The sequence below is a fragment of the Erigeron canadensis genome, chromosome 6 (genome assembly GCF_010389155.1).
Source record: "Erigeron canadensis isolate Cc75 chromosome 6, C_canadensis_v1, whole genome shotgun sequence".
Taxonomy (NCBI): Eukaryota; Viridiplantae; Streptophyta; class Magnoliopsida; order Asterales; family Asteraceae; genus Erigeron; species Erigeron canadensis.
In genome coordinates, this window is record NC_057766.1 from 7492726 (window position 1) to 7517893 (window position 25168).

General features: G+C 34.9%; 1 protein-coding gene across 1 annotated transcript; it reads right to left on the reverse strand.

The window, feature by feature from the left end:
- Window positions 1-7562: 7562 nt before the first annotated feature.
- LOC122605179 (cactin-like) lies at window positions 7563-18784 on the reverse strand. The gene is made up of 12 exons (XM_043778076.1): window positions 18299-18784; window positions 14790-14889; window positions 14387-14458; window positions 14191-14253; window positions 13622-13762; window positions 12488-12583; window positions 10814-11098; window positions 10360-10495; window positions 10112-10269; window positions 9510-9686; window positions 8593-8859; window positions 7563-7940 (listed from the first exon to the last, which is right to left on the reverse strand). The coding sequence occupies exons 1-12, from the start codon at window positions 18691-18693 to the stop codon at window positions 7821-7823; spliced, it is 2010 nt and encodes a 669-aa protein (XP_043634011.1). The 5' UTR covers window positions 18694-18784; the 3' UTR covers window positions 7563-7820.
- Window positions 18785-25168: the final 6384 nt, after the last annotated feature.

Below are 25168 nucleotides of genomic sequence, written 5' to 3' on the forward strand. Positions count from 1 at the left end.
CTTCGATTTGCAAGAAGTACAAGAAGCAGGGGGGGACAACTCGTCGATTTAATATTACTCCTCCGATAATTTCTCTTGTACAGAACGCTGCTCCAAATGTCACTGATGCAACTCCTCCTAATGTTAATCAAGAGACCATTAGTGCTGAAAGATCTTCCGAAAACCCCAAAAATCAACTCAGGAGATCATCGAGGTCACGTAGGGCCACTAATTTTGATGACTTCATAACTTATCTCGCTGAAGTTGAGGACATTGGAAAGCTTACTGATCCTACCTCCTATCGAGAAACCATTAATAGTGATCAGGCCACTCAGTGGAATGAAGCCATGATTGAAGAGCTTAATTCCATGAAGCATAATGACGTTTGGGAATTGGTTGAACTTCCTGAAGGATCCAAAACTGTCGGTTGCAAATGGGTCTTCAAAACCAAATTAGACCCGAAAGGAAACGTCGAACGCTATAAGGCGATTAGTTGCGAAGGGCTATACTCAAAAGGCTGGAGTTGATTTTTAAGAGACTTTTTATCCTGTGTCTCGTAAAGACTCTTTAAGGATTGTTATGGCACTAGTAGCTCACTTTGATCTTGAGTTACATCAAATGGATGTCAAAACAGCTTTCTTGAATGGAGACTTGCAAGAAGACGTATACATGTGACAACCTGAAGGATTCATTCCAAAAGGTAAAGAGCACATGGTCTGCAAGTTAAAGAAGTCCATATATGGGTTGAAGCAAGCATCACGACAGTGGTACCTTAAGTTTGATGAAGTCATAAAAGGACAAGACTTCATAAAAAATGAAGTGGATCAATGCATCTATCTCAAGGTCAGTGGGAGTAACTCTATAATCCTTGTTTTGTACGTAGATGATATTCTATTAGCAAGTAACAGCTTGGATATGTTGCATGAGTCGAAGCGATTGCTTTCGCAGATATTCAACATGAAAGATCTCGGTGATGCCTCTTATGTTATAGGTATCGAAATACATTGGGATAGGCTTAATTGTGTTTTAGGTCTTTCACAAAGGTCTTATATTGAGAGGATCTTAGAACGCTATAACATGCAACGTTGCGCACCCACTGTAGCTCCAGTAGTAAAAGGAGATGTGTTTGGTTCTTTCCAAAGTCCAAGCACTGATATTGAAAAGGAGCAAATGAGGATGATACCTTACTCATCAGTAGTTGGGAGCATTATGTACGTTGAGGTCGGTACTCGTCCAGTTATCACTTACATCGCCGGTATGCTTGGGCGTTATTTATCTAATCCCGGATTAGCACACTGGAAAGCGGCTAAAAAGTTTCTACGATATCTGCAAGGGACCAAAGGCTACAAATTAACGTATAGAAGAAGTGACATATTAGAAGTAGTAGGTTACTCTTATTCTGACGTTGCCAAAAGCAAGGAAGATAAGAAGTCTACTTCTGGGTATATTTTTATGTTAGCTGGCGGACCTATCTCTTGGCAGAGTCATAAACAGAAACTGACTGCAACATCCACCATGATAGCTGAATATATTGTTGTTTATAATGCCACTTGTCATGGGATGTTGATTAGGAACCTGGTCAGTGGACTCAAAATCGTCAACTCTATTTCTAGACCATTGAAGCTTTACTGTGATAACTCAGCTGCCGTAACTTTCTCAAACAGTATCAGTTCAACTGGCGATGGGCTGTATCTCGATACAAAGTATCTGTTTGTACGCGAACGGTTGAGGAAAATGTTCTTTGTATTGAGTACATAACACGTGTTGAAGATTGGGCTTACTAAAGTCTTAATGTAATAGCATATTATACTTATTGGTCGTTATTATTATTATTATCTTAATAAATATTTCCTCTATATTCAGATTTTGTTTGTCTATTAGTTACACTTAGCGCTCATAATGGTGTGTGGACATTATAATTACAAAATTTGTCTTAGTCAACTGATCATTGCTAATTAGTTTTAAATTTCAGTCATAGTTTAACTAGTGAGGGTCCTGAGTTGATGTTCTTCTCTACGACTGTACTTATTGACTATGATTCCAGTTTAAAACAAAAATGAGTATTATCCCTGTCAGACTTATTGAATACTCATAGATAAATGATCACTTGGTCAAGTGGGAGAATGTTGGAACCACGTTAAATGTGACCGTCACTTGATCGTTTATAATTCGTGATATGATAGTTGACGATAAATGAAATCTCTATGTCTAGTAAATATACGATGGGCTTATTTACTCTTAAAGACATATTATAGGGTTTCTCATTAGATGATTGTAACTACGGGGACTTATATTGCACATACTAAACACTAAGGGCTGAAGTTGTAAATGCCCTCTCTATAAATAGAGAGCCATGTACAACATTTCAAAATATAATCTTCCAACTTATTTCTTGTGTGTGTGTGCTCTCTCCCTCTCTAATCCCATTATCAATCAATCATCTCGTTTTGGGAACCTGACAATCAAATCATGACAAACATTCTTGCTTTCACAAGGTCCTCTGGATCGTCAGATACATATTATTATTAACATGTTTTCATCATATATATAATACAAACCATATTAATTCCAATATTTGCAGGATGGCAACGGAAACTCGTCACAAGCTATCAAAGTGGCTACAACTAGAGATACCAAATTGTGAAACTTACGAGATGAAAAATTGGTGGAATTCTATTCAAAGCTTGAAGGCGTATAAGCTTGTGATACGAGGAATCATCTCCATCTGGTGGTGGTTGCTCTGGAAAAATAAAAACAAGGCTATTTTTCAAGCAAAATCTAACAGCAATAGTGTCATCTTCCAAGCAGTGGTCTCGACTTCTTTCTTGTGGATTTCCTCGAAATGTAAAACATTGTCCTTTACACAGGAGCGTGGACTATTAGTCCTTCATATTTAACACAAACCTTGTAACACATGTTAACATCGCTCCCCCGAGGCTTGTTTTGTTTGTATTTTGGTTCTCTAGGTCCTTGCTAGATGGCCGTTTGTTTTTAATATAATATATTATCTTATTGTTAAAAAAAATAATAACAAATGGTTCACTTAAACGTGACTAGTCAGTGTTTTTTTTTTTTTCAAAACTTTTATTTGTGTTTTAGTTTTCTGTTTTTCTTGTATAAAATAATATGTCAAATTTTGGCACCTTGTGGTATGACACTTGTTTTGGCACATGTCAAATTTTTAAACGTTATGGTATGACTCTCAAATAAATACCAATTTAATATGACAAATTTTTTAACAAATATATTTATCATAGTTTAGTTTCGGTGGTGAATTTAATTATTTTTTTGTGTGATTGTTTGTCTTTTTTCTTTTTTTATTTATTTTAACTCTTTTAATTTTCTTTTAAGCCAATGATGACTAGTCTAACAGGTCAGAGGCATTTTTGGTTTTATCCAAGATCTTGAGTTTGATCCTTAGGGATGACGTACAAGTTTTAGGGTTTTTTCTTCCGAATACTTGTAACAGCCCATAATCAACATTATATGGTAATGTTTCCGTGATATTGCATACCGACTTAATGTTCGAAAAAAATTAATTTTCTTTTAAAAAAAATGTCTCAACAATGATAATTAAGGTCTCCTAGTGTAGGGATGTATTGTATAGTTGATATTAATTTAGTAGACTTTTTTTAATATGAAGTATGGTTTAGGAAGAAACCATTGAAAGATAGTTCCACGCACAATGACCGTTCCATGAAATTAAGATAGTGGGGACAAAAATAATTTACCTAAAAAGAATCGAATAGTCTCATAAAAAACACCTTGTTAACAACGACGAAGAAATATAGTATAGTTTTAGATAGAGTTAATTGCATAAAACGTCCAGGTGGTTTACACAAATTCGTGGTTTACATCCCTCTAAGAATTTTTTTAGTGGTTTTCGTCCTTAATTCAAGTTTTATTAGCAAGTTACATCCTTTTGAGTAACGACGTCAAATTCTCTCCGTTAAATGACATCGCGTGCCCCACATGTGAGGGATTTTTCGTCTTTATCTTCTTCACAGGGACGTTTTATGCAACTTAGTGTGAAAACCACAAGGACGTTTTGTGCAACTTAGTGTGCAAACCACAAGGACGTCTTATGCAAATAACTTTTTTATTATTATTTTTATTTTCATTTTTATACTTTTTCTTAAAGTTGTAAATGTAACTAACTATGACTAAATGTCTATATTATTTAAAGATCTCGTATATGTGTATATCATATAGTGAACCCTCATATCTCTGTTATTGAGTGTACTTGGGTATATGTGACAACCATATAAGCTGTCACTTGTAAGTTTTTTGATTAGTCGAGTACATCCAATACCGATATTTGAAAGTTCATCACATGACATCGACATTTTACGAAACTTTTAATATAAATATTTAGCCTTTGTTAGTACATTCACATGTGATAATCTTTAAAACGAAAGCAAGGTTGTGGAGGTGTTTTTACATATGATTAAGAAATAGATTATTATATGTGAATATAACTAACGGTGACTATATATTTATGTTATTAAAAGTTTTGTAAAGTATCAATGTCAATAAACTTTTAAATCTCGGTATTAGATGTACCCATTAATAAAAAACTTACAAGTAACAACTTATATGATTGCCACATATATTCAAGTACACTCAATAATTGAGATATGAAATTTCTTTTAATGATACATCTTTAAATAACATAGACATTTAGTCATAGTTAGTTACATTTACAAGTAATAATTCTTTTAAGATAAGTATAAAAATGAAAAAAAAAATAAAAAAATAATTCTTTTAAATTCATGGTTTACATCCCTCTAAGATTTTTGTAGTGGTTTTCGTCCCTAATTCAAGTTTTATTAGCAAGTTACATCCTTTTGAGTAACGACGTCAAATTCTCTTCGTTAAATGGCATCACGTGCCCCACATGTGAGGGCTTTTTCATCTTTTTCTTTCCTCACAGGGACGTTTTATGTAACTTAGTGTGCAAACCACATGGACACTTTATGCAACTTAGTGTGCAAACCACAGGGACGTTTTATGCAAATAACTTCTTTATTTTATTTTTTTTATTTTTTTTTAAATTTTTATACTTACTTAAAAGAATTATTACTTGTAAATGTAACTAATTATGACTAAATGTTTATGTTATTTAAAGATATATCATTAAAAGAAATTTCATATCTCAACTATTGAGTGTACTTGGATATATGTGGCAACCATATAAGTTGTTACTTGTAAGTTTTTTATTAGTGGGTACATCTAATACCGAGATTTGAAAGTTTATTGACATTGATACTTTACAAAACTTTTAATAACATAAATATACAGTCACCGTTAGTTAGATTCACATATAATAATCTCTTTCTTCATCATATGTAAAAACACCTCCACAACCTTGCTTTCGTTTTAAAGATGATCACATGTGAATGTACTAACAAAGACTAAATATTTATGTTAAAAGTTTCGTAAAATGTCGATGTCATGTGATGAACTTTCAAATATCGGTATTGGATGTACTTGACTAATCAAAAACTTACAAGTGACAACTTATATGGTTGTCACATATACCCAAGTACACTCAATAACAGAGATATGAGGGTTCACCATATGATATACACATATACGAGATCTTTAAATAATACAGACATTTAGTCACAGTTAATTACATTTACAACTTTAAGATAAAGTATAAAAATGAAAATAAAAATAATAATAAAAAAGTTATTTGCATAAAACGTCCTTGTGGTTTGCACACTAAGTTGCACAAAACGTCCTTGTGGTTTTCACACTAAGTTGCATAAAATGTCCCTGTGAAGAAGATAAAGACGAAAAATCCCTCACATGTGGGGCACGCGATGTCATTTAACGGAGAGAATTTGACGTCGTTACTCAAAAGGATGTAACTTGCTAATAAAACTTGAATTACGGACGAAACCACTAAAAAAATCTTAGAAGGATGTAAACCACGAATTTGTGTAAACCACATGGACGTTTTATGCAATTAACTCAAAAAAAATAAATAAATAAAGAAGTTATTTGCATAAAACGTCCCTGTGGTTTGCACACTAAGTTGCATAAAACGTCCCTGTGAGGAAAGAAAAAGACGAAAAAGCCCTCACATGTGGGGCACGTGATGCCATTTAACGGAGAGAGTTTGACGTCGTTACTCAAAAGGATGTAACTTGCTAATAAAACTTGAATTAGGGACGAAAACCATTAAAAAAATCTTAGAAGGATGTAAACCATGAATTTGTGTAAACCACAGGGACGTTTTATGCAATTAACTCTTTTAGATAAGCAAAACCTCACCTAATATTGCCTCAAACAAGCCGCTGTTAACTGCATTAAAAATAGCAGTTAAACAAAACCAAGGGAAATTAAAACAGTTAAACAAAACCAAGGTAAATTAAAATGATGTATAAGTAAAAAAAACAGATTATTAGAATAAAGCCGTTGTTAACTGCATTAAAAATAGCAGTTAAACAAAACCAAAGTAAATTAAAATGATGTATAAGTAAAAAAACAGATTATTAGAACAAAGTCACAGGCAACTAACAAGATAACATGGAGTCAAACAACCAGTGATGAACCACAATCCCTAATAATTAATTAAAGGACATTATTCAATATGAAGGTAAAATAATTAAAGATAATGTGATGATGTGATGATGCGGTGTTGTATCTTTTTTGAAAAGTTACACCAAAAGCTAATAAACCCACTGAATGAAAGTCATTGTACCCACATTTTTCATGACTCCATTTTTATCCAAAGCGCACGGTTTTTCTTATATTTGGGCTGGGTTCGTTTTTAAATTTTGGGCTTGGTTCATTTCAAATTTAATCATCTAGTTGTGTATTCATCAACTAATTCTGCATTTTCTGTTTTCCGCATCTACTTGCTATCTTAGTAAAACTCTGTTTTGATAATGGTGATCCTATGATGTTAGTTTTGAAAACACCTTAGGTTATTAAATTGTCAGGAGGAGAAATGGAGATGCCGGTAATTTAATGTAGATTAGCATTTGAAATCAATAAAATAAGGTAAAACAGTTGTTGTAAATATATTTCTAGGATGATATTGTGATATGAACCTTTCACTTCATTGCACCAAGTGCAAACGCGTGTGAGTCGATCAGGTCAAGCGATTAGTGAGTTAAGTTGGTGTATAAGCGATTGAGTCGATCAGGTCAAGCACATTCCTTACCGCCAAACCAAATTCTTTTTTTTTTTTTTTTTGATGATATACTACACTAGTCAAGTAGTCATAGTGCCATACAAAACAGTGAATATTTAAGATCTCCAAGCTCCACCAGGGCAGGCAGGATATTAATATAATTTTGTGCCAAATGCTTTTTTTCTTTGTAATTTAGAAGTAATCACTGGTATTGCCTCTCTAAAGTGGTTGCTTATTAATCAATCAAAATGCATTTTTTCTAATGATTATTAGGTAAAGGATACAGCCACAGCTAATAGAATAGAATTGTTGGAAAAAGAGAAGACTTGTTAGTTGCAATTTGTACTTCATGTTTATATAAGTATATATACATTTAAATACAGATACGAAGATCCACAGCCAAGCTATTGCAAACTTGTAGTTGATGCATCTATTGTACTAGGAATAAAATATTATTAATATATAAATTATCAATTACCAGATATAAATACAAAGTGGGTATGAAAATTCACTTTTCCATACAAATTAGATTTTCCTCGTGCCGACAGGAACCATAGAAGAATCTATGCCAGTTACATAGAAACATGTGTATTCATGAATTTATCTTTAACAAAATACAACAATCTATGCTCAAGTAACAAATATAAAAAAAGGTAAGTAGAGACATATTTCTGCATGATGGATGTGAAATGACTCATCGACGGTATCTGTAGCGCTTAAAGTTGAAGTAAACATGCAAGATTCCACGCTCAAATGTGCATTTGAATCCCTTCTTGTGTGAATACTCCCATTCTTTGTTGACAATGCGAAATGCCTGTTATAAAATGATTAATGGCCTCTTCAGTATATGTTCCATTAAAACATACATGTATAATTATTAAAAGAAAGATGTTCCAAAAAAAATCATCAAAAGAAAGACAAAAAAAAGCCAAACTCAGTATAAAAAACGATGTCCAAGTACTTTTACAATTTTATAATATCAAAATAGACCTAATTACTTGGGCAAGGGCTACAAACCTACAGCACAGGACCTCAAACATTCATAAAATTACCCAAAGTATGTCCCCAGTACGTGAAATATGCCCCATTGCAGGACAGAGAGTTTGACTTTTGATGTCAAGTAAACATTTCTCAAATTTAAAAATCATTGTTAGTACAAATACAACACCAGCAACTGTCATTAACCAAAAAGATTTTATTTTATTTTTTTATCAAAAGTCTAACTGAACTCTTATTGAACTATGTAAAGCATTTTATGCTTCTTTGGAGTGATTTGCATGCATTGGTGGTTCAGTGGTAAAATGGGCATGTCAGGTAGCAGCTCAAAACAGGCTAACCCTTTTTTAGTCCATTATTCTACTAATTTTAATAGGTTGTGATATGTGATATGCTCAGGAACATAATTTCGATATTCCAAGTATGCAGTCAAATTATACATTAATCTTAAAAATCATGTTAAAACTTACAATATCTTCATAGGGTGGTCCAGCATGGAACCGAATGATGCAGGTTTCAGCACTATCCCCATCCTTTTCGATCGTATAACTAGGAGCTTTTATTTTGTCAACAAGATCCGGGTAGAAGATATTGAATTTGTAGCCTTGCACAATCTTTGGAGGTGGATTGTCATGATCATAGTGAGTCTGGTTGTACTTGTTCCACTCATATCCAGTGTGCACGCGGTTGAAATATTTGGGTTTTCTTGGTCGATATTTATCATGCCACCAGTAGACCTGCGAATCCAGATGCATGCATGTCATTTAAAGTATAACTAGATGACCAAATTGGCACCCTACTCCTATCAAAGAAATTTTGTCTCACTTAAACCTAAAAGACTTATCCGACAAATGGGCATCTGCATACCAAAAAGTGATTATGCAATATTGAATATAATAAAAAATCAGACAATCATATGTAGTTAAACATGGAACAAAAAAAAATTGGGTGCACGTGAAAATATTTAAATGTATAAGGAATTAACGGATCAAATAAACAAAAAGGGCATTGTAGCCGGAGAATGAGTGGTGGCTTTATTAACTGAAAGCAGACATCTAAGATTAAGTAACTTCATTTTAATCAATGATTATTTACTTGAATCTGGCATGCAACTGGATATTTGACCACTAAGTAGACTGAAGTGGTACTTCATTCAGTACACATCCCCCCCCCCCCCCCCCCCCCCCCCCCACCCCCCCACCCACAAGAAAAAGAAAAACTGTAGCATAACAAAAATATCTCTTAATGGGCACATGAAGTGGACTATTCTCCTTGTAAGACAAATTTAACCCTGTTAATTATGTTATAAAGTACTCAAAGTCTCAAACTATGGATACCATACCATGTAAAGTAATAAAATGAGGACATATATGCGGGAAAGAATAACCTGAGAGTCAACATTGACTTCATCGCTGTTTCCAAACACTTCGTCACCATTATCCATCGTCCCCATTGCTTTGACAGCCCTCATCTCCAAATTATCCTCAGAGGGAGGGGGTCGCGAAGCCATTGCTTCTTTGAGCTTTCTCTGCTGTTCTTCCACTACTTCCGTACGCTTCCTTTCCTGTTTACAAGACACAAAGATGTTACTCACCTATAGCTTCAAAAACCAACTTAGATGCGCAATTCCAACACATTTACTCACATATTGTGGACTTACAGTTAATGTTAAATTTTTACAGGGGCAAACAGAGACAAGATTTAAGAGAGAAAAGGTAATTTTAGTATACACCGTTCGTGCATGTGAAACTCAAGGATAACTCAAATTGTGCTTCTAAAATACAAAGTGTCATGAATCATTTTTTTAAAATTTATGACACAAGATTGTCATGGTAATAAATAAACTAAATCTTTGTAATCATACTTTTGGCAGAGTGTTTCCGGCCTGTCTCAACCCAAACCCAGTTTGACCGAAGGGTAAATGGGTGGGAACCCTCTGGTCCCAACGTCTTAAACATAACTTTAAGGGAAAGTGCCAGTGTCACTCACCAGTAGAGCCCTGTCCTCATCAGGGTCAATTGCTTCTTCATTTTCATCACCGTGCATTAACTCTGGTGAAAATGAACCGTCTTCTTCTTCTTCTTCTTCTTCTTCCTCCATTGGCTCGTGTCTAGGTATAAACTCTGGAGAGTGAGGGACTTCATCGTCTATATACAAACACAAATTGTTTAATAAACTTTCTTGTTGAGACATAGTAAATATTAAGATACTTTACTGGAAATGAATTGTCTATATACCTTTTCCATCATCTATATCCTCCACTTTAGGTGAAACAGTTTTGTCTCTTTCCATGGCCCTGTAACTCCCATCCGGATTCTCAAGACGTTTTATATGCTTTCGCAGCATCTTATTGTGAATTTCCTTTAAGCACGCCTGCAGCCAGATATGCATCTTAAAAGAAAATTGGAGGTGGCAGTTTCAATCCAATTATAAGTAGAATTTACACCCTGTTGTATTTGTTTAGCGGGCCAAACAGGTACAAACAAGTCAGGGAAGTAGCTAACATGGGAAGAGCTCAGATGGTCGGACTCGTTAAACGAGTAAGAGATCATCCAATATGTATTCAAATGCTTACAACCCCATAACTATTTTAACCAGCACAAACAATACCCATTTCGACCCGAACTGCTTTTGAGTAGCCCCCATTTTGCAAGTACTTATGATTTCAAATGTGTAAATTATAAGTCATACCTTTGCCTTATAGATGTGAATACGCTTCAGAACAGCTTCCCAATACTCAACGACCTTCGCCCTGCCAGAACTCATTTGTGACTCAATTTCGGAGTGAAGTTGTTCAAGTGCGGCAAATGATTTTCCATCAAGAAGTTTCTTTACATCTAACTCAATACTCGAATGCATACCCCTTTCTTCTGCAACTACTTCAGCCGGTGGTTGTTCACCTCTCACTCTAGCCCGATCCAGTGTGTCCTTTTTACGTGCCTCAGCTAATTCCCAATCACAAACAACCAAAAGTGCCTACAAAAATTATTTAACATCATGATCACGTAAGCAACAACATGCACATAAGTTAAGAAATGACACTATACAAATATAACCTACAAAAGTGGCAAAACCGGAGGGAACAAGTAAAACATATATTTTAAGTACTAGTCAACACATACAAATTTTTCATATTTTCTAGAATGGGTTACTGTTGTGTCCTTGTGGTTTTGAGTCTCATGGTGGAAAAAATTGCAAATACATGTGGATGTATGAGATATATGCCTTTCTAAAAGAAAAAAAGTACACTTATAATAATATAAGACAAATAAATAAATAAGATTAATACGATATTTGAAAGATTTTATAGTTAGTGCCCAAAGGCGCTTCTACGAATATAATAACGGAGGATGTTTTCCTTGTTCAGGATATCCCCGTGACAGTTTTGAATCCTTCCCTTGCCACCCCCAACATGTTTAAGGTTTACCTACTGAGGTTCAAACAGGAGACCTCTTGTGACTTTGTGAAAACTTCAAGACAGCTGACCACTAGTTCACCTTGATGGTGGTTAGCACTTCTCCAAGTACAATCAACTTGAAATACCATTTATACATATTAGTTGCTACGAACAGATAGTAAATTGCGAAGGAACCATCATTTGTTAAATTTTAACTATTAATAACAAATATATTGAGGCTAGAAACATACATCACAGTTCCAGTTATCTTGTTAAATATTACCAAATTTGTAAACATTCAGCTAAAAGTAATCTGACCCAGTTATCAGAGCTGATGACATGACAATTGACAGTGATGTTTCCATTTGACCACGTTTAATTTAGCTGCTGTGATGTCGTCATGGCATCTAAAACCTTAATATCTTGGGTAACTACTCTATCTGTCTCAAAATGAATATCCACCGTACTATTTTAGTTTGTTCCAAAAATATACTACCTGTAGATGTTTCCAATTCTACCGTTGTTTACCCATGATCGCACAAGTGATCCAAAGAGTGTGTAATTTTGTGATAATATGGACAGTTGACTTTCTAAAAGTGTAATCAATGTTGCACATTACTAAAACTGGGTGATATTATATCAGTAGATACTTGTTATGGGACTAAAGGGGATACCTCGAATATAATATATTGAGTTGTTGATAATTTAAGATGCTTCATGCATTAACAATAAAATTTGGGCAACTTTCAACCCATATATTTCTTTTGAGCTGATTTTTTTTATTATTCAATTCACTCATTAAAGAAATATAAGTCAAAGGACAAATATAACACACATGTTTTACAAGTCATTACATATCTATGTTGTGAAAGTGGGGAGCATGAAAAGTATGTAATTAGTTTTTAAGAATGCTATAGCCAAAAAAGATCCATCAGATGTTGGTAAAATGGTAAAGAGAAAGAGATTACCTCCCAATATTGTATATGTGTGGGTGTTCCCCTGTCCAAGTCTAGATGCATTTTTATATCCTCATGAAGCTCCTCCATCTCTTTAACAGTCAAACCCTGTTTTAATTGATATTATATACATGAGAAACCAAACCACATTAAAAAAAAAATACAAAGAGCTCTTGGAACTTCCCGTCTAAAAAGATATTCTTATTCTCTAAAGACGTCTTAAAATAAACCCCTGACCAACTGCCCTAAATCAGAACAAAAAGGTAAAGCAAAATGTACCAAGCTCTATATATAATACCATTTTGTATGGAAAGTAATTTTCAGTTATCCTAGGAACGGGAGCAGCTTTTCCATTATGTGCATAAAACGAAGCGAGAGTAAGGGTGGCATAATGGAAGATCAGGCAAGTTAAATAATAAGTTAAAACATAATTTTTAATCCCTTTTTCATCTGTATAAAGGACCAATGCGTTAAACTCAATTACAAAACTACAGTTTTACAGTAACTAATAAAGCGTTTTTAAAGGTAACATAACTTTTACAAACTACAGTTAACCATTTAATTACATTTCAGATATCTTGCAAACATTAAAGCTTTTTTATAGGTTTCATAAGAGATTTTAACCATTTAATTTCATTTCAGACATCTCTCAAACCATTTGCCCCGCAAAGCCCATATATTGCTTCCTATTTAGTCAAATCTTATAAGCTTTAAAGGTCGACTGGCCTATAAGAAGCAACACTCCAAAATTTTTTGTTAATTCGGTAACGTGTGAACTGCTAATTTGTCAGATTTTACAAAAAACATATTTTTACAATAAAGTAAACAAATTTTTATAACAACGCAACTTAGAAAGTTTTATGAGCGTGTATACAATTTAGTTGACTTTCAACCCAGTTGACCCACAGCCCATTTGACTAATATCTTATCTAATCAACTTCTTGAGCTTAACCCATTTGACCCATTAAAGATAGAGCATTACCAAAATTCACCTATTCATATTGGAATGGATCAACTTTTCCATCCATTTGCAAGAGTATTACTTTTGTATTAGTAAAAAAAAATAATTAGTCCTAGAGAAACATTTTAGAGAAGTCATGAAGATAAAGAAACAAGAATATGAACAGAAATGACTAGAATGTGTACCTTAAAAACCATGTACGGCTCCTCTATCTCTATATCAAATTCATCAGAAGGGTCAAGATGCTTAGAGAGTATATCAATTGGCTTCATACGCCCTTCACGCAGTCGTATCACAGATCGAACTTTGCTTTGATCAAAATGAAACTGTAGTAACAAGCAAGTCAATACTTGAAATTTTTACATCTGAACTAAGTTGTAGTTTTGAAGAAGGTAATTTTGACCGGTTCAGGTTACACTGAATCTGTAGCAAGTCAACATAGTATGATAAAACGAAATAGCTTAAAATGAAAACTGTGAAAAATCCTAAGTATCATTTAACTGAAAAACACTCGCTTTAATCATTTCATTCTATTCATGAAATTTTAAAAAATATAACTTTTCTAATCAAATTTGACATATTGAGTACTTACAAAATTTAAAATAAAATGTACACAAAGGATAGTTTGGGTCAAACCAACACAACCTGCGCAAAAAGTTGCTTTTTAACCTGAACCCGTTACCTAACCTTTCTAAAATGCTCAATTCGCCACCCTAAGTACTTCAATGTGAAAACAACAATAAAGCACTCTCACCTCTTCTTCTTTCTTTTCCCAGTCTTGGAATTCAGCCCGAGCACGCTCTCTAGCCAGCAAGGCCTGCAATACATTAGAGCATCAACTTATACTTGAGTACAACAGTCATACAACAATTGATAGTCAATAATTCGTTTTCTAAGGATCATATACTTGTAAAGGAAATATAAGGATAGTTGTACAAAGTTAAACTTACCATTTCCTCTTCATGTTTTGCTTTTTCAATAGCCCTTTCCTCCCTTCTCTTTTTAACTTTTTCGATTTCTGCCTGCAGTATCATGTTATTATATGAATAGGTAGTAAAATATAAACAAATACGTGAATGGGCCAAAACATTTGGTTTAATGAACAGGCTTCAGCAGTTCAGGAAACTAACAAACAGCATACGAACTTTAAAGTTTAATTTGCAAAAAACAGATTGAGTACATACTTAAGTTGTAGAATTACTTAATATCTTCTAGAAGAGGTAAAACGCATACCCATTATCTATATTTCCTTCTTACTATATAGATTTCACTTGATCCATATATTAAAAAAATATATATAGAATAATGTAAAAGAAGCCTACATCAAGTGTAGAAGGACAAGTAGTTACATACCATCCTTTCTTGCTGTCTCTTTTTTTCCGCTTTAACAGAAAACGTGTCAAGAGGAACTCCTTGGATAACATCTCGCGCAATCTTCTTATCCCACACGAACCTGCAAATTATATAAAATCAGTACCATTTGTTGGGTTTACTGACTTTAAGATTAAAGGTTTCCCTAAAAAATTCTAATATCAGTGTGGGTGAAAAACCTGCCATGTTTAATTCCTCATGTTGCAAAAAGTCAGTCGGCAAAACAAAGGGAATCACTTAATATATGCTATCAATAACTATTTTACTTCACTACACATATATTTGTGTAAAATAATTTGTAACGAATTATCGTAAGAACATGAGAAAACCCTGAGAGTGAAACAGAAATGGAACAATTTTCAGACTCAAGGGGTGTTTGTTTGCAGGTTTATAAATAAAGAATGGTATTGAAAAAGATTAAAACTGATTGCTAAGTCATAATACAGTGACTCAACACCCTCAACTGGGTGCTGGAGCGTTACAGAGGATATTTGGAGAATAAATGTAACTGCCCATTTCCCATTGAGGAGTAGTGATCCTAGCAGTAGTTTGTTACTCTTTTTTAATAAGATCACACTTGCATAGTGTTTCCTAGCAGGGAGAAGGATTGTAATGGTCAAAATTAAAGGGCTGTTTGTTCTGGTCAATCTAATGGAATTGAATGTGTTTCTATCATTTTCTGTGATATGAGTCTTCAATAGCATAATTATATAGAAAAACACCTAAATACTTATTAAACTTATAAAAACTTAACAGCACACACCCCATATGGAAACCCACTGCTGCACTGCATTACAACAAACCAGCCAAACATGATCAAAGAACATACTGACCCATTCCATTGCCTCACGTAATCCATTTACAGATCCACGTTACTAAGTTAAAACGGCACAAAATACTTCGAATCTTTGATGTCTGATGTGTCCATAAGCATGAAATAACACGTACTGCCATCCTTGAGTTGCAGAAAAACTAGAAAAAAAATATATAAATAATATCACTCCTCTCAAGTCTCAACCGCACTAACATTGAGATTTTCATCAAACTGAAACTCTAAGGACTTGCAAATCTGTATCCTACACAGAGCTCAGGACTACAAACGTATGAAAACCTGCAACTTTGAAAGCCAACAAACTCGATCTAGGTTAACGAATACAAGCTCAATTGTTAGATTGTGATCATAGGCATAAGCTGATAACTTTACTGTGACTGTTAGACATGTGGAAAAAGTGATTAAGTCAAGAAAATCGCCCACATCGGCCAAGTACGAGATTGGTTGGTGGTTTATAAGCCTAAGTGTCCCCCCTCCTTTGAGCTAGCTTTTGGGAGTGACTTCTACACCTAGCTTATAGCTTGATGCGAGCCTCTTACGGGATGGGTTCATATCAATTGGTATCAAAGTCAGCCCTACCTTTCGAGGTTTCAACACTTAGAGTGGTGGCTTAGACCCGAAAAAAGAAGGATGCCAACCGAGACCAACATAGCCATGACCAACCAGCTCGGAGTGGTGGCTAGGACCCAAAAAAAGAAGACTGCCATCCGTGACCAACATAGCCATGACCACCAAGGACGTTGGCTCTTCAAAGGGTGAGGTATTGTTATGATCCCACATCGGCAAAATATGGAATTGGTTGGTGGTTTATAAGCCTAGGTGTCCCCTCCTCCGTTGAGTTAGCTTTTGGGAGTGAGTTCTACACCTAGCTTATGGCTTGATGCGAGCCTATTAATCTATTATGGGATGGGTCCGTCTCAGTGGTTTAGTCTTTGGAGTAAAAAACAGATGCCACTATAATTTCAGATGCTATTATAAGAAAGAAAAAAATAAAGGCCTATAAAATCAAGTAACCCTCCTTTTGATAAACATCTTAAAACCCTCCAGCAGCAAACTAATTTCAACCCTAATTACCTAAAATCACCCTAACTCCTCGCATGCCACTACAACACTACCAACCTTATGAAATCAGTAGCAAAATTCCTACTTGCCAAAGACTCTTATTTAGAGGAAGGATCTCAAGGCACGGTCATCCAACAGGTTAATACTTAATAAAAATGTAGAATGGCCATTCTCTAAAGTTGTTAATTGTGAACACTTGTGTCCAAAAGAGCTGAAGTCGTTAATCAACATTCAGTAGAAGCTGAAGAAGACAGTTAAGAGTAGGAATATGCCAATGAACCTCTTCAAAACTTATCTAAAGGTACATTGACAAAAATAACTACTGATATGGTGGGATAATGCCATAATGGACTCACAGATCCTCCACAAAAAGAAAAAAAAAATGGAGGAGTTTGATGTAGTAAAGCAAATGATGCAATTAGATGACTAGCTAACAATTGAATGATGTGTCACAGACAGAGTAGGAGAAATTTAACTGATGATGGTTTCCAACGCTGACTAAAAAGTAGTTACCCGAATATCTAAAAGTTTTTAGGAACGAAACAGATTATGTAAGTCAGAATTCCCTAATTTCAAAAGAGTGGGAGGATACGATACTTGTGTTGAGAAAGAAAGCTGACTGAAATAAGGGGCTTAGTAAAAGAAGCTATCCATTATAATCACAACAAAGATGGACATTTCTGGTGGCCCGTAAAAAACCTTCCCAACTGGAAAAAGAAAAGGCAAAGAACAAGCAAAGAGGTTCAGTTTCAATTTTAAAAATGTATTTGAGGAGTTAGAAGAAATTTATGCCAATCACTATTTTGAAAAAAGTGAGCGGCAGTTTCAAAAGAAAGAGGACAGATAAACTCTCCAAAAGAAAGTCTTTTAAGTCTTAACACAAAATTGAAAATTCATTCTCATACTATATTGTAACAGATAACCATGTGGTCTGGCATCTCCGGTCAGGCAAAAAAGCTATTAAGCGTTAACACCTTATAATGATTAAAACAGAATAACTCTCCGGCTTAAAACAGAATAACTCTTGGGTAATCTGGGTCTGGATCATGCATTCCCAAGTCTAGAAGACTAAATGTATCAAACTAATTATCCCCAAACAATACATACACCTACCCATGATGTCAAGAATATTTAGGTATTAGGTTTGTTTACTATGCTCAAAAAAATAACTTGTTAGCATGCTTAACAATTGCCGAGACACCTAACCAATCATCAAACCCTATATACCACCCTAAAAAACCTTAAAGACAACTACTGCCAAGTACAAATTTTAACACTGTTCAACCCGAAACCTTATGCGGCTAATAGTTAGTTGGATCCCCGAATAGCAGTTGCCTGTTACTAATCCGCTAATCGAGAACGACCCCTTTCTCAGGTCCTAGAAAAAGGGTCCTGGTCCAAATGAAACTCTAGGTCAAGCGTAAACCAACAAACCAACGGTATTTTCGAGAAACGTCTAGCAACTATGACTGAAGTATCTAACTACTCGACCTAACGTTTCCACATAACCAACGAAATGAAACATAACAAAAACACACAAATACAGTAGTTAAGTGAAAAAAGGATCGTATAAAGGCGTAAGAAGCACGAAACGTACTTTTCGTTAAGGCTAGAATCGCCGAAAGGATTCGAGTCGTTAGCGTAACCATGAACAATCGGTTCTTTCAACTTCTTGGCAACTCTCTTTGCCTTTTTTTGTGCTTTTTTGGTCAAATAATCAAGAATATCTTCTTTACTAAATTTGCTACTTTTCTTCTTTCTTCTGCGGCCGTCTTCTTCGGAATCTGAGTCCCGGTGACGGCTGCTACTCTTACCGGAAGAACGACGTCGTTTGCTCGAAGAACGACGTCGTTCGCCGGAATCATCGGAGGCGGATGAAGGCGAATCATCAGCAGAATCAGAATCAGAATCAGATATGTGTTTTCTACTTTTGCTTTTACTTCTTTTTCTGTATGATGATGATTCTTCTTCTTCTCTTCTCTTGCTGCCCATTGTTATTGATTTCAAAAAAAAAATCCCAAAATTATAAACAGGTGGGGTTTTTTAGGGTTTCTTCGAAAAGGATTTGTGTTTTTTTTTTATTATTATTGAAATTGAAACCAAGTCGGTGTCATAAACATATACTATTATTTTTTTTATATTATATGTAGCAAACGCCTAAACAAATAATCGGTGTTTTCCTTTTTGACGAGTCATACCAGTTTAATGCTTTCTTTTTAGACTAACTTTAATAAAACTTTGTTTTATTTTTAAAAAAAGGAATAACAAGTATGTAGCATGATTTTGTGAGGGGATGATTTTGTATTTAGACATGTGATTCACAGGGGAGAAAATTGTGAGGGGAATGGAGAAGGATATATGTTTCTAGCAGCATATTTGTTTTTCCCTTTTAAAAATATATACACATAAAGAAAAAAAAACCCTAATAATATAATGAGTAATTTTTATGGGGTTTGCTAAATACAGCCTTAGGGCTGTGTTTAAGATGCATAAATTGTTTGTACATTTACCATTAAAATCAGGGGACGGACTTTTAATAGAGAAGTTACAAGTTTTTTTATGCACGTTAAAAGGGCTGTATTTAGCATTTCCCAATTTTTATTGATATTGTTTTTTAACCAAATCATACAAAATAGTTTTATAAGAATATTAAATTAAGGTAGTGTTTGGAAATGTCTTAATTAGGAAATCATGACTTAATCTTAATTTACTTAATTGATTAAGTCAACCAAATATGTTTGTTTATTGACTTAATAAACAAAAAAAACAACTATATTAACTTAATCCATACAGACGTTAGATCTCCATCCAGTCACTTTCTTCATTCAGTCACTTAATTAATAAATAAACAAACAAGCCCTAATTAAGTCCATATGTTATACAGGTATAACTGAGATCGTAAGTAATAGTTATATTGATAGTCATAGTATTAGTAATATTTTGTATCATATTGTATACTTTTGATTTCAACATTTAATTTAAAATTTCAATATTTATTTTAAGTGTTAAAATATTATAGATGTGTGACTTCATTTGCCTACCGAAGTAAATATTTCATTACTCCTCCTGAAAGACCAAGTTTCAAATATATTACCTCATCCGTCCATTCATCCAATAAATTCAATTAATATATAATATATATATATATATATATTATATAATTATAAAAGTTAAGTTTTGAATCAATGCTACATCATCTTTCTTAATAAATTTTAAAGTTAAAAGCTACATAGGCTATCACTTGCAAAAGCCAATTATAAAAGCTAATTATGTATAAGTTTTTAGTTATTTATATATATATATATATATATAGAAGTTGAGTTATATGAACCAAACATGATGAAGGTAATGACTTGCAGAAGCTGTTTTAGAAAACCAAAAGTATTAATCTTTCTTCCTAAATTCTAAACGCCTATTATGTGTGGAGGGAACTTAATTATCTATATGCATCGAAGTTAATCACTTGCAAAGCAAAAGAAGATTATGTGTGTGATGAACGTCCATTTTGTGATAAAAACCCCTAATGAAAGGCTTCATTTCTATGCTTAAATGAGTTATTATTCCGGAACTATTGGTACTTAATGAATGATGTGTTTATGCAGGTTCCCAGAAGATGCGAGAGAGCGTAACTGACATCAATTGACTCAAGAAGGAAGCCTATGAAGTTTCAAGAGACAAGGAAGTGATTCGGGAGCCAAACGAACACGCAAGATCAAGAACAGCAGCCACCAGCGATGTTGGCCACCATGTCAGCGCCGATGGCCATCACGAGCGTCGCTCCCTATGTCACCAGCGCCGGTAGCCCAGAAAAGCCCAGGACCAGCGCCGCTGGTCGACCCAGAGAAGAAGCCGACTTTTTCACCTATTTAAGTCGAACTAACCCTCAAAACCCTAAGAGAGAGCCGATTCAGCAGCCTTAGCCGCCCAACAACAACCCACTATATGAAATTGCAGATTCCAAGGAGGTTTTGGAGCTTCTAACACCATCCGATCTTCACTCTTGGTTTAGATCTTTCATCTCTATTTACTTTATATTATCAAATAATGTCTTTCATCTTTTCAGACTTTGTTATTTCTTTAATAATGCTAGGCTAGTAGGCTAACTACTTGTTTGGATCGATGAGATCATGTAGACGCTTATTGTTTTACTATGTTTGTTTAGATTCTGTTGGAGTATGTTTTACTGTTTATCATAGATCCATGTTTATTAGTAATTCATGTTGCTATTGGTTTTATATCTGAACATATTAGTTTAATTCTGATGGTTGTCTATGATCATACACTAAGACTAATATGCTAGGACAAAATTGTTGATGCACGTTGATGTGACAACAGCAACTTAGATTTGATCTGTCTTTTAGATTAAGACATTATGTTACTATATGTCGTATCTATATATATGTAATTGATAGATTATGGACTTTATGTTTTGGTAATAATCGATTACATGTTTTGGTGTTATATATATGTTATGTATGATGTTTGTTGTGTGTTATACAAGTACAAACATAATATGTGTTAGAATTCCTTGTTGATGAAACATTTAGGAATATAACCAAGTCTTCCATCTAACGAAGATAAGGAATATCTTCGTTAGAGGCAAACGAAGATAAACTTCGTTTGGTACAAACGAGATTAACTTCGTTACATGAGCTGGGCTGCTAAGTTCGTAAGAACAAAGCCCAGCAAGCCCAGTTTCGATCTGAAACATATATATACGAATGAATACCCTAAATTGAGGTAACACAATCGACATACACATACACCAGGCGACTACGTTCGTTCTATAGCTTATAGAAACGAATATAGCATCATACGGCTGATTATTTACTTGATAATTAGCGATATACACGATAACTAATCAAACTAGTTATCTCGTGAGGATTCCGCACACACAACATAACAATAGACGATCTCGAGAGCGATCTGTAGCTATCGAGGGACTCACAAGTGGTATCAGAGCCAATCGATATCTTATCGAAGGTTCGAGATCGTTTGTTTGATTATTTTCTCTCAAAAACCTCCTGACACCCTAACAGTCGCTAAGTTCATTTTCTCAAACGAATTTAGCAAACGAACTTAACCTCATCTTCGTCTACAATCTCTTCAAACGTATTTAGCTTTATTTTCGTTCAGTTCCTTCTAACGAATTTAAAGTTATCTTCGTTCACCTTCACCTCACGAATTTAGCCTTATCTTCGTTCAATTCCTTCAAACGAAGTTAGACCTATCTTCGTTCCATTCCTTCAAATGAATTTAAATCTATTTTCGTTAAGTTTCAACTAACGAATTTAGCAACTATCTTCGTTTCAACTCCTCTTACGAATTTAAAACTATTTTCATTTCTCACATCCATTTTCGTTAAACAATGGCTTCCTCTTCAACCAACACTGTTGTTGCACAATACCTGAATTCTCTTGTCTATCATGATCATCTTGTTGGACGTACTAATTCTCCACCGAAGTTAGTTTCATTGGCTGACTTCTGGGCGTGGAGAGGCCGATTTAAAGATTATATTCAACGAGAAGATTTGAACATGTGGATAATGATCACCGAAGGATATGAATGGCCAACTCTTACTGTAAACGGTGTTACAACTAATTACAAGGTAAGAGAGTTAAAAGGCGAAGAAAAATCTTTGTATGCTGTTGAAGTTAAGGCTCTTTCCACTCTTCGGATGTGCATTCCTCAAGAATTAGTGCACCTGTTTCCTAAACAGGAGTACAAGACTTCAAAGCAATTGTTCGATGCTATTGAAGCTCACTGTGAAGGTGATCCATTATTAAAGCAAAATAGAATTAAGATGCTAAGAAACATTGATTGCTTTAATGCTACCAAGAACGAACTAGTTGAGGATCTTATCTTGAGATTTCAACATCTTTCCGGATTAGCTATTTTGATCTTAAGATACTCCTACTGAGATAGTGGATAAATTCTTGGATGGTTTGCCGAAAGCTTATAAAGAGTTTCGTCATGGATTGCAAGAAAGAGCTGATTATGCATCTCTTCGTATTGATGGTGTTATATCCACATTAAGAAACAGAAAAATGAAGGATAAGGCGAAGGATCTCCAAGACAACTTCACACAAGATCCATCTCTCTATCATGCCACTATGAAAAATCCTACAGCTGATGTTAATACATTCTTTTCTGGGTTGGTACTTCTGGCACGAAAGAAAGTTCTAATTGTGTTATGGATGGAGGATTCTGCTGGTTTCATGGCTTCTGATGCTGGTTACAAGGCTAGAAAGGCTAATGAAAGTGCAAAGCCTGGAAATATGAAGTTTGGTAACATTTCATCTACTTCTGCTGGTTACAAGTCTATGCCCATGGATATGAAATCAGCTGAGGGAAGGATGAATGTATTGCCGCAATGTGTGCTGCATGAAGCTTTTGTTGCAGGAAGGATCACAGATCCAACACTCATTGATGAAGATTATGACCAAATAGATCCAGATGATGTTGAAGAAATGGATCTGAAATGGAATTTGCGATGATCACCAGGAGAGTGCAAAGGTTTATGCAAGAACAGGTAGAAAGCTTATTGGGGGTACTCAGGGCTTCGAAAGTCAAAGGTTAAATGTTATAATGCGATGGCTTTGGACATTTTGTAAAGAATGTCAACGACTAAAGAGAGATGTCAATATTACCCCTACACGTCAAGATAGAGGTGGTAATCGTCCATTTAATCAGAATGCAAGTAGAGCTCTCTTGTTGACTGATGATACTACTGGAAATGGCAATGACAAGGCTATCGTAGCTGCTCAACCTGATGGTTCTTATGTTTGGAATCTTCCACAGGATGAGACCAATAATGCTTATTTGGCTGAAATAGTTGATGATATGGCTCAGATAGTAGATTCTGTTGATGATTTCTGGACACCACATTTACCCAATGATGAGCATTTGTATGAAAATGTTCAAAGCTTGAACATGGAATCTTCTGCTGAGGTATATGATACTGATCTGAGTCTGATGAAGAGGTTGAGGTTGATGATATGAAGATTCTGAGAGGGTGAAAGCTGCTGAGATCAAAGACGATTCTGCTACAGAAAGGTTGAAAAGACAATTGAAGAGTAGATGAAGGAGTATGAAATTCCAGCGGCATGAGTGTGGATGACTTTGTTGCTTACATGGCGACTGCAAAGAAGCAGATCAACAGGTATCTTACTCTCTACATACTATTGTTCATGTTTGCAAAATTGTTATCGAATGTTGATGAAATTGAAAAAAAATGAACAATTAAGCAATTAGAATCTGTTGTCAATGCTGCTCATGAGGAAAGAGATAAGTTGATTAAAAAGGATCTAACTGTCACTGATAGAGAAAAATTCTTAAAGGATAGGATTAGATCTTTAGAGTCTGACATTAGTGCTATGAAAGACAAAGTTAAACATGATGTGGCTTGTAGAAAGAGTAGGTGGTGAAGCTTATGCATTGTTAGCTAAAAAGTGTTACAATTGAGAAAGAATGCTGATGCTAGGATAGAAATAGTGGAATTAATGCTAAGTGTATTCTGCTAGACATGCTGAGCTTTTAAGCATATGAAAAGTTTGAGGATTCTCCATCTAAGAGTTCTGACACTGCAAGATTTCTATATAGCATGCCTCCTCCTTTCAACAATAACTATACTCTGTAGAACCAATATTCCTGAAGTCCTACTTCAACCTAGTGTTGAAGATGGTAAATCGAAAGACTCAACTCCTAAGCCAAATTGACTGGGGAAACAACAGAGTCTAAAGGAGTTTTCTCAACCTACCAAGGAAGAGAAATTGAAAGGTGTGTCCTAGATCCGTCCATTCTTACGGTCAGAAAGACAGTTACTCACTTACACTTCGAAAGAGTAGTAGGTTTATACTGAGTTAGAATTCCATTAGCATCTATTGACCTAAGAGGATTGATAAAGTCTGGGATGTTGATATTAAGGATAGAAAAATTAATCAGTTGCATCAAACTCCTTTACCTAAGCAGTCTAGGAATAGCCAAATCTGAAGATGAATAGTTGTTAATGTAGAAGCAACTAGGTTTTGAAGCATATATAATGCCTGCACGTAAGAAGCCCCAAGTAAGTCTGGATATCACCGACCAAACGAGACCATGAGGATTCTAGAAAAACAAGTAAGTCAGTGGACACTAGTGAATCTGTAAGTCCAATAATAGGTAGATACAAAGAAAAAGGTAAGGTCCTCTCTTGCTTTGCTTATCATGAAAAGGTCCATGTTTACAGTGTGGGTCCAAATCGACCTCGGAGATCGGTTCTCCTTCAAAGGTTTCCACCTCGGAAGGAAAAAAGGGGGTTGGGTAATGATAAACAGGTTCATGAGACTAAAGTTCAATCTTCTACAAACCGTTACTATACCTCACCGACGGAGATCTCCACCAAAAGGTTCATCCCCTAAGGAACAAGATTCACAACCCCAGTGGGAGTTTGAGTCGGTCACAAAACCACCTCCAAGTCGTAATTCAT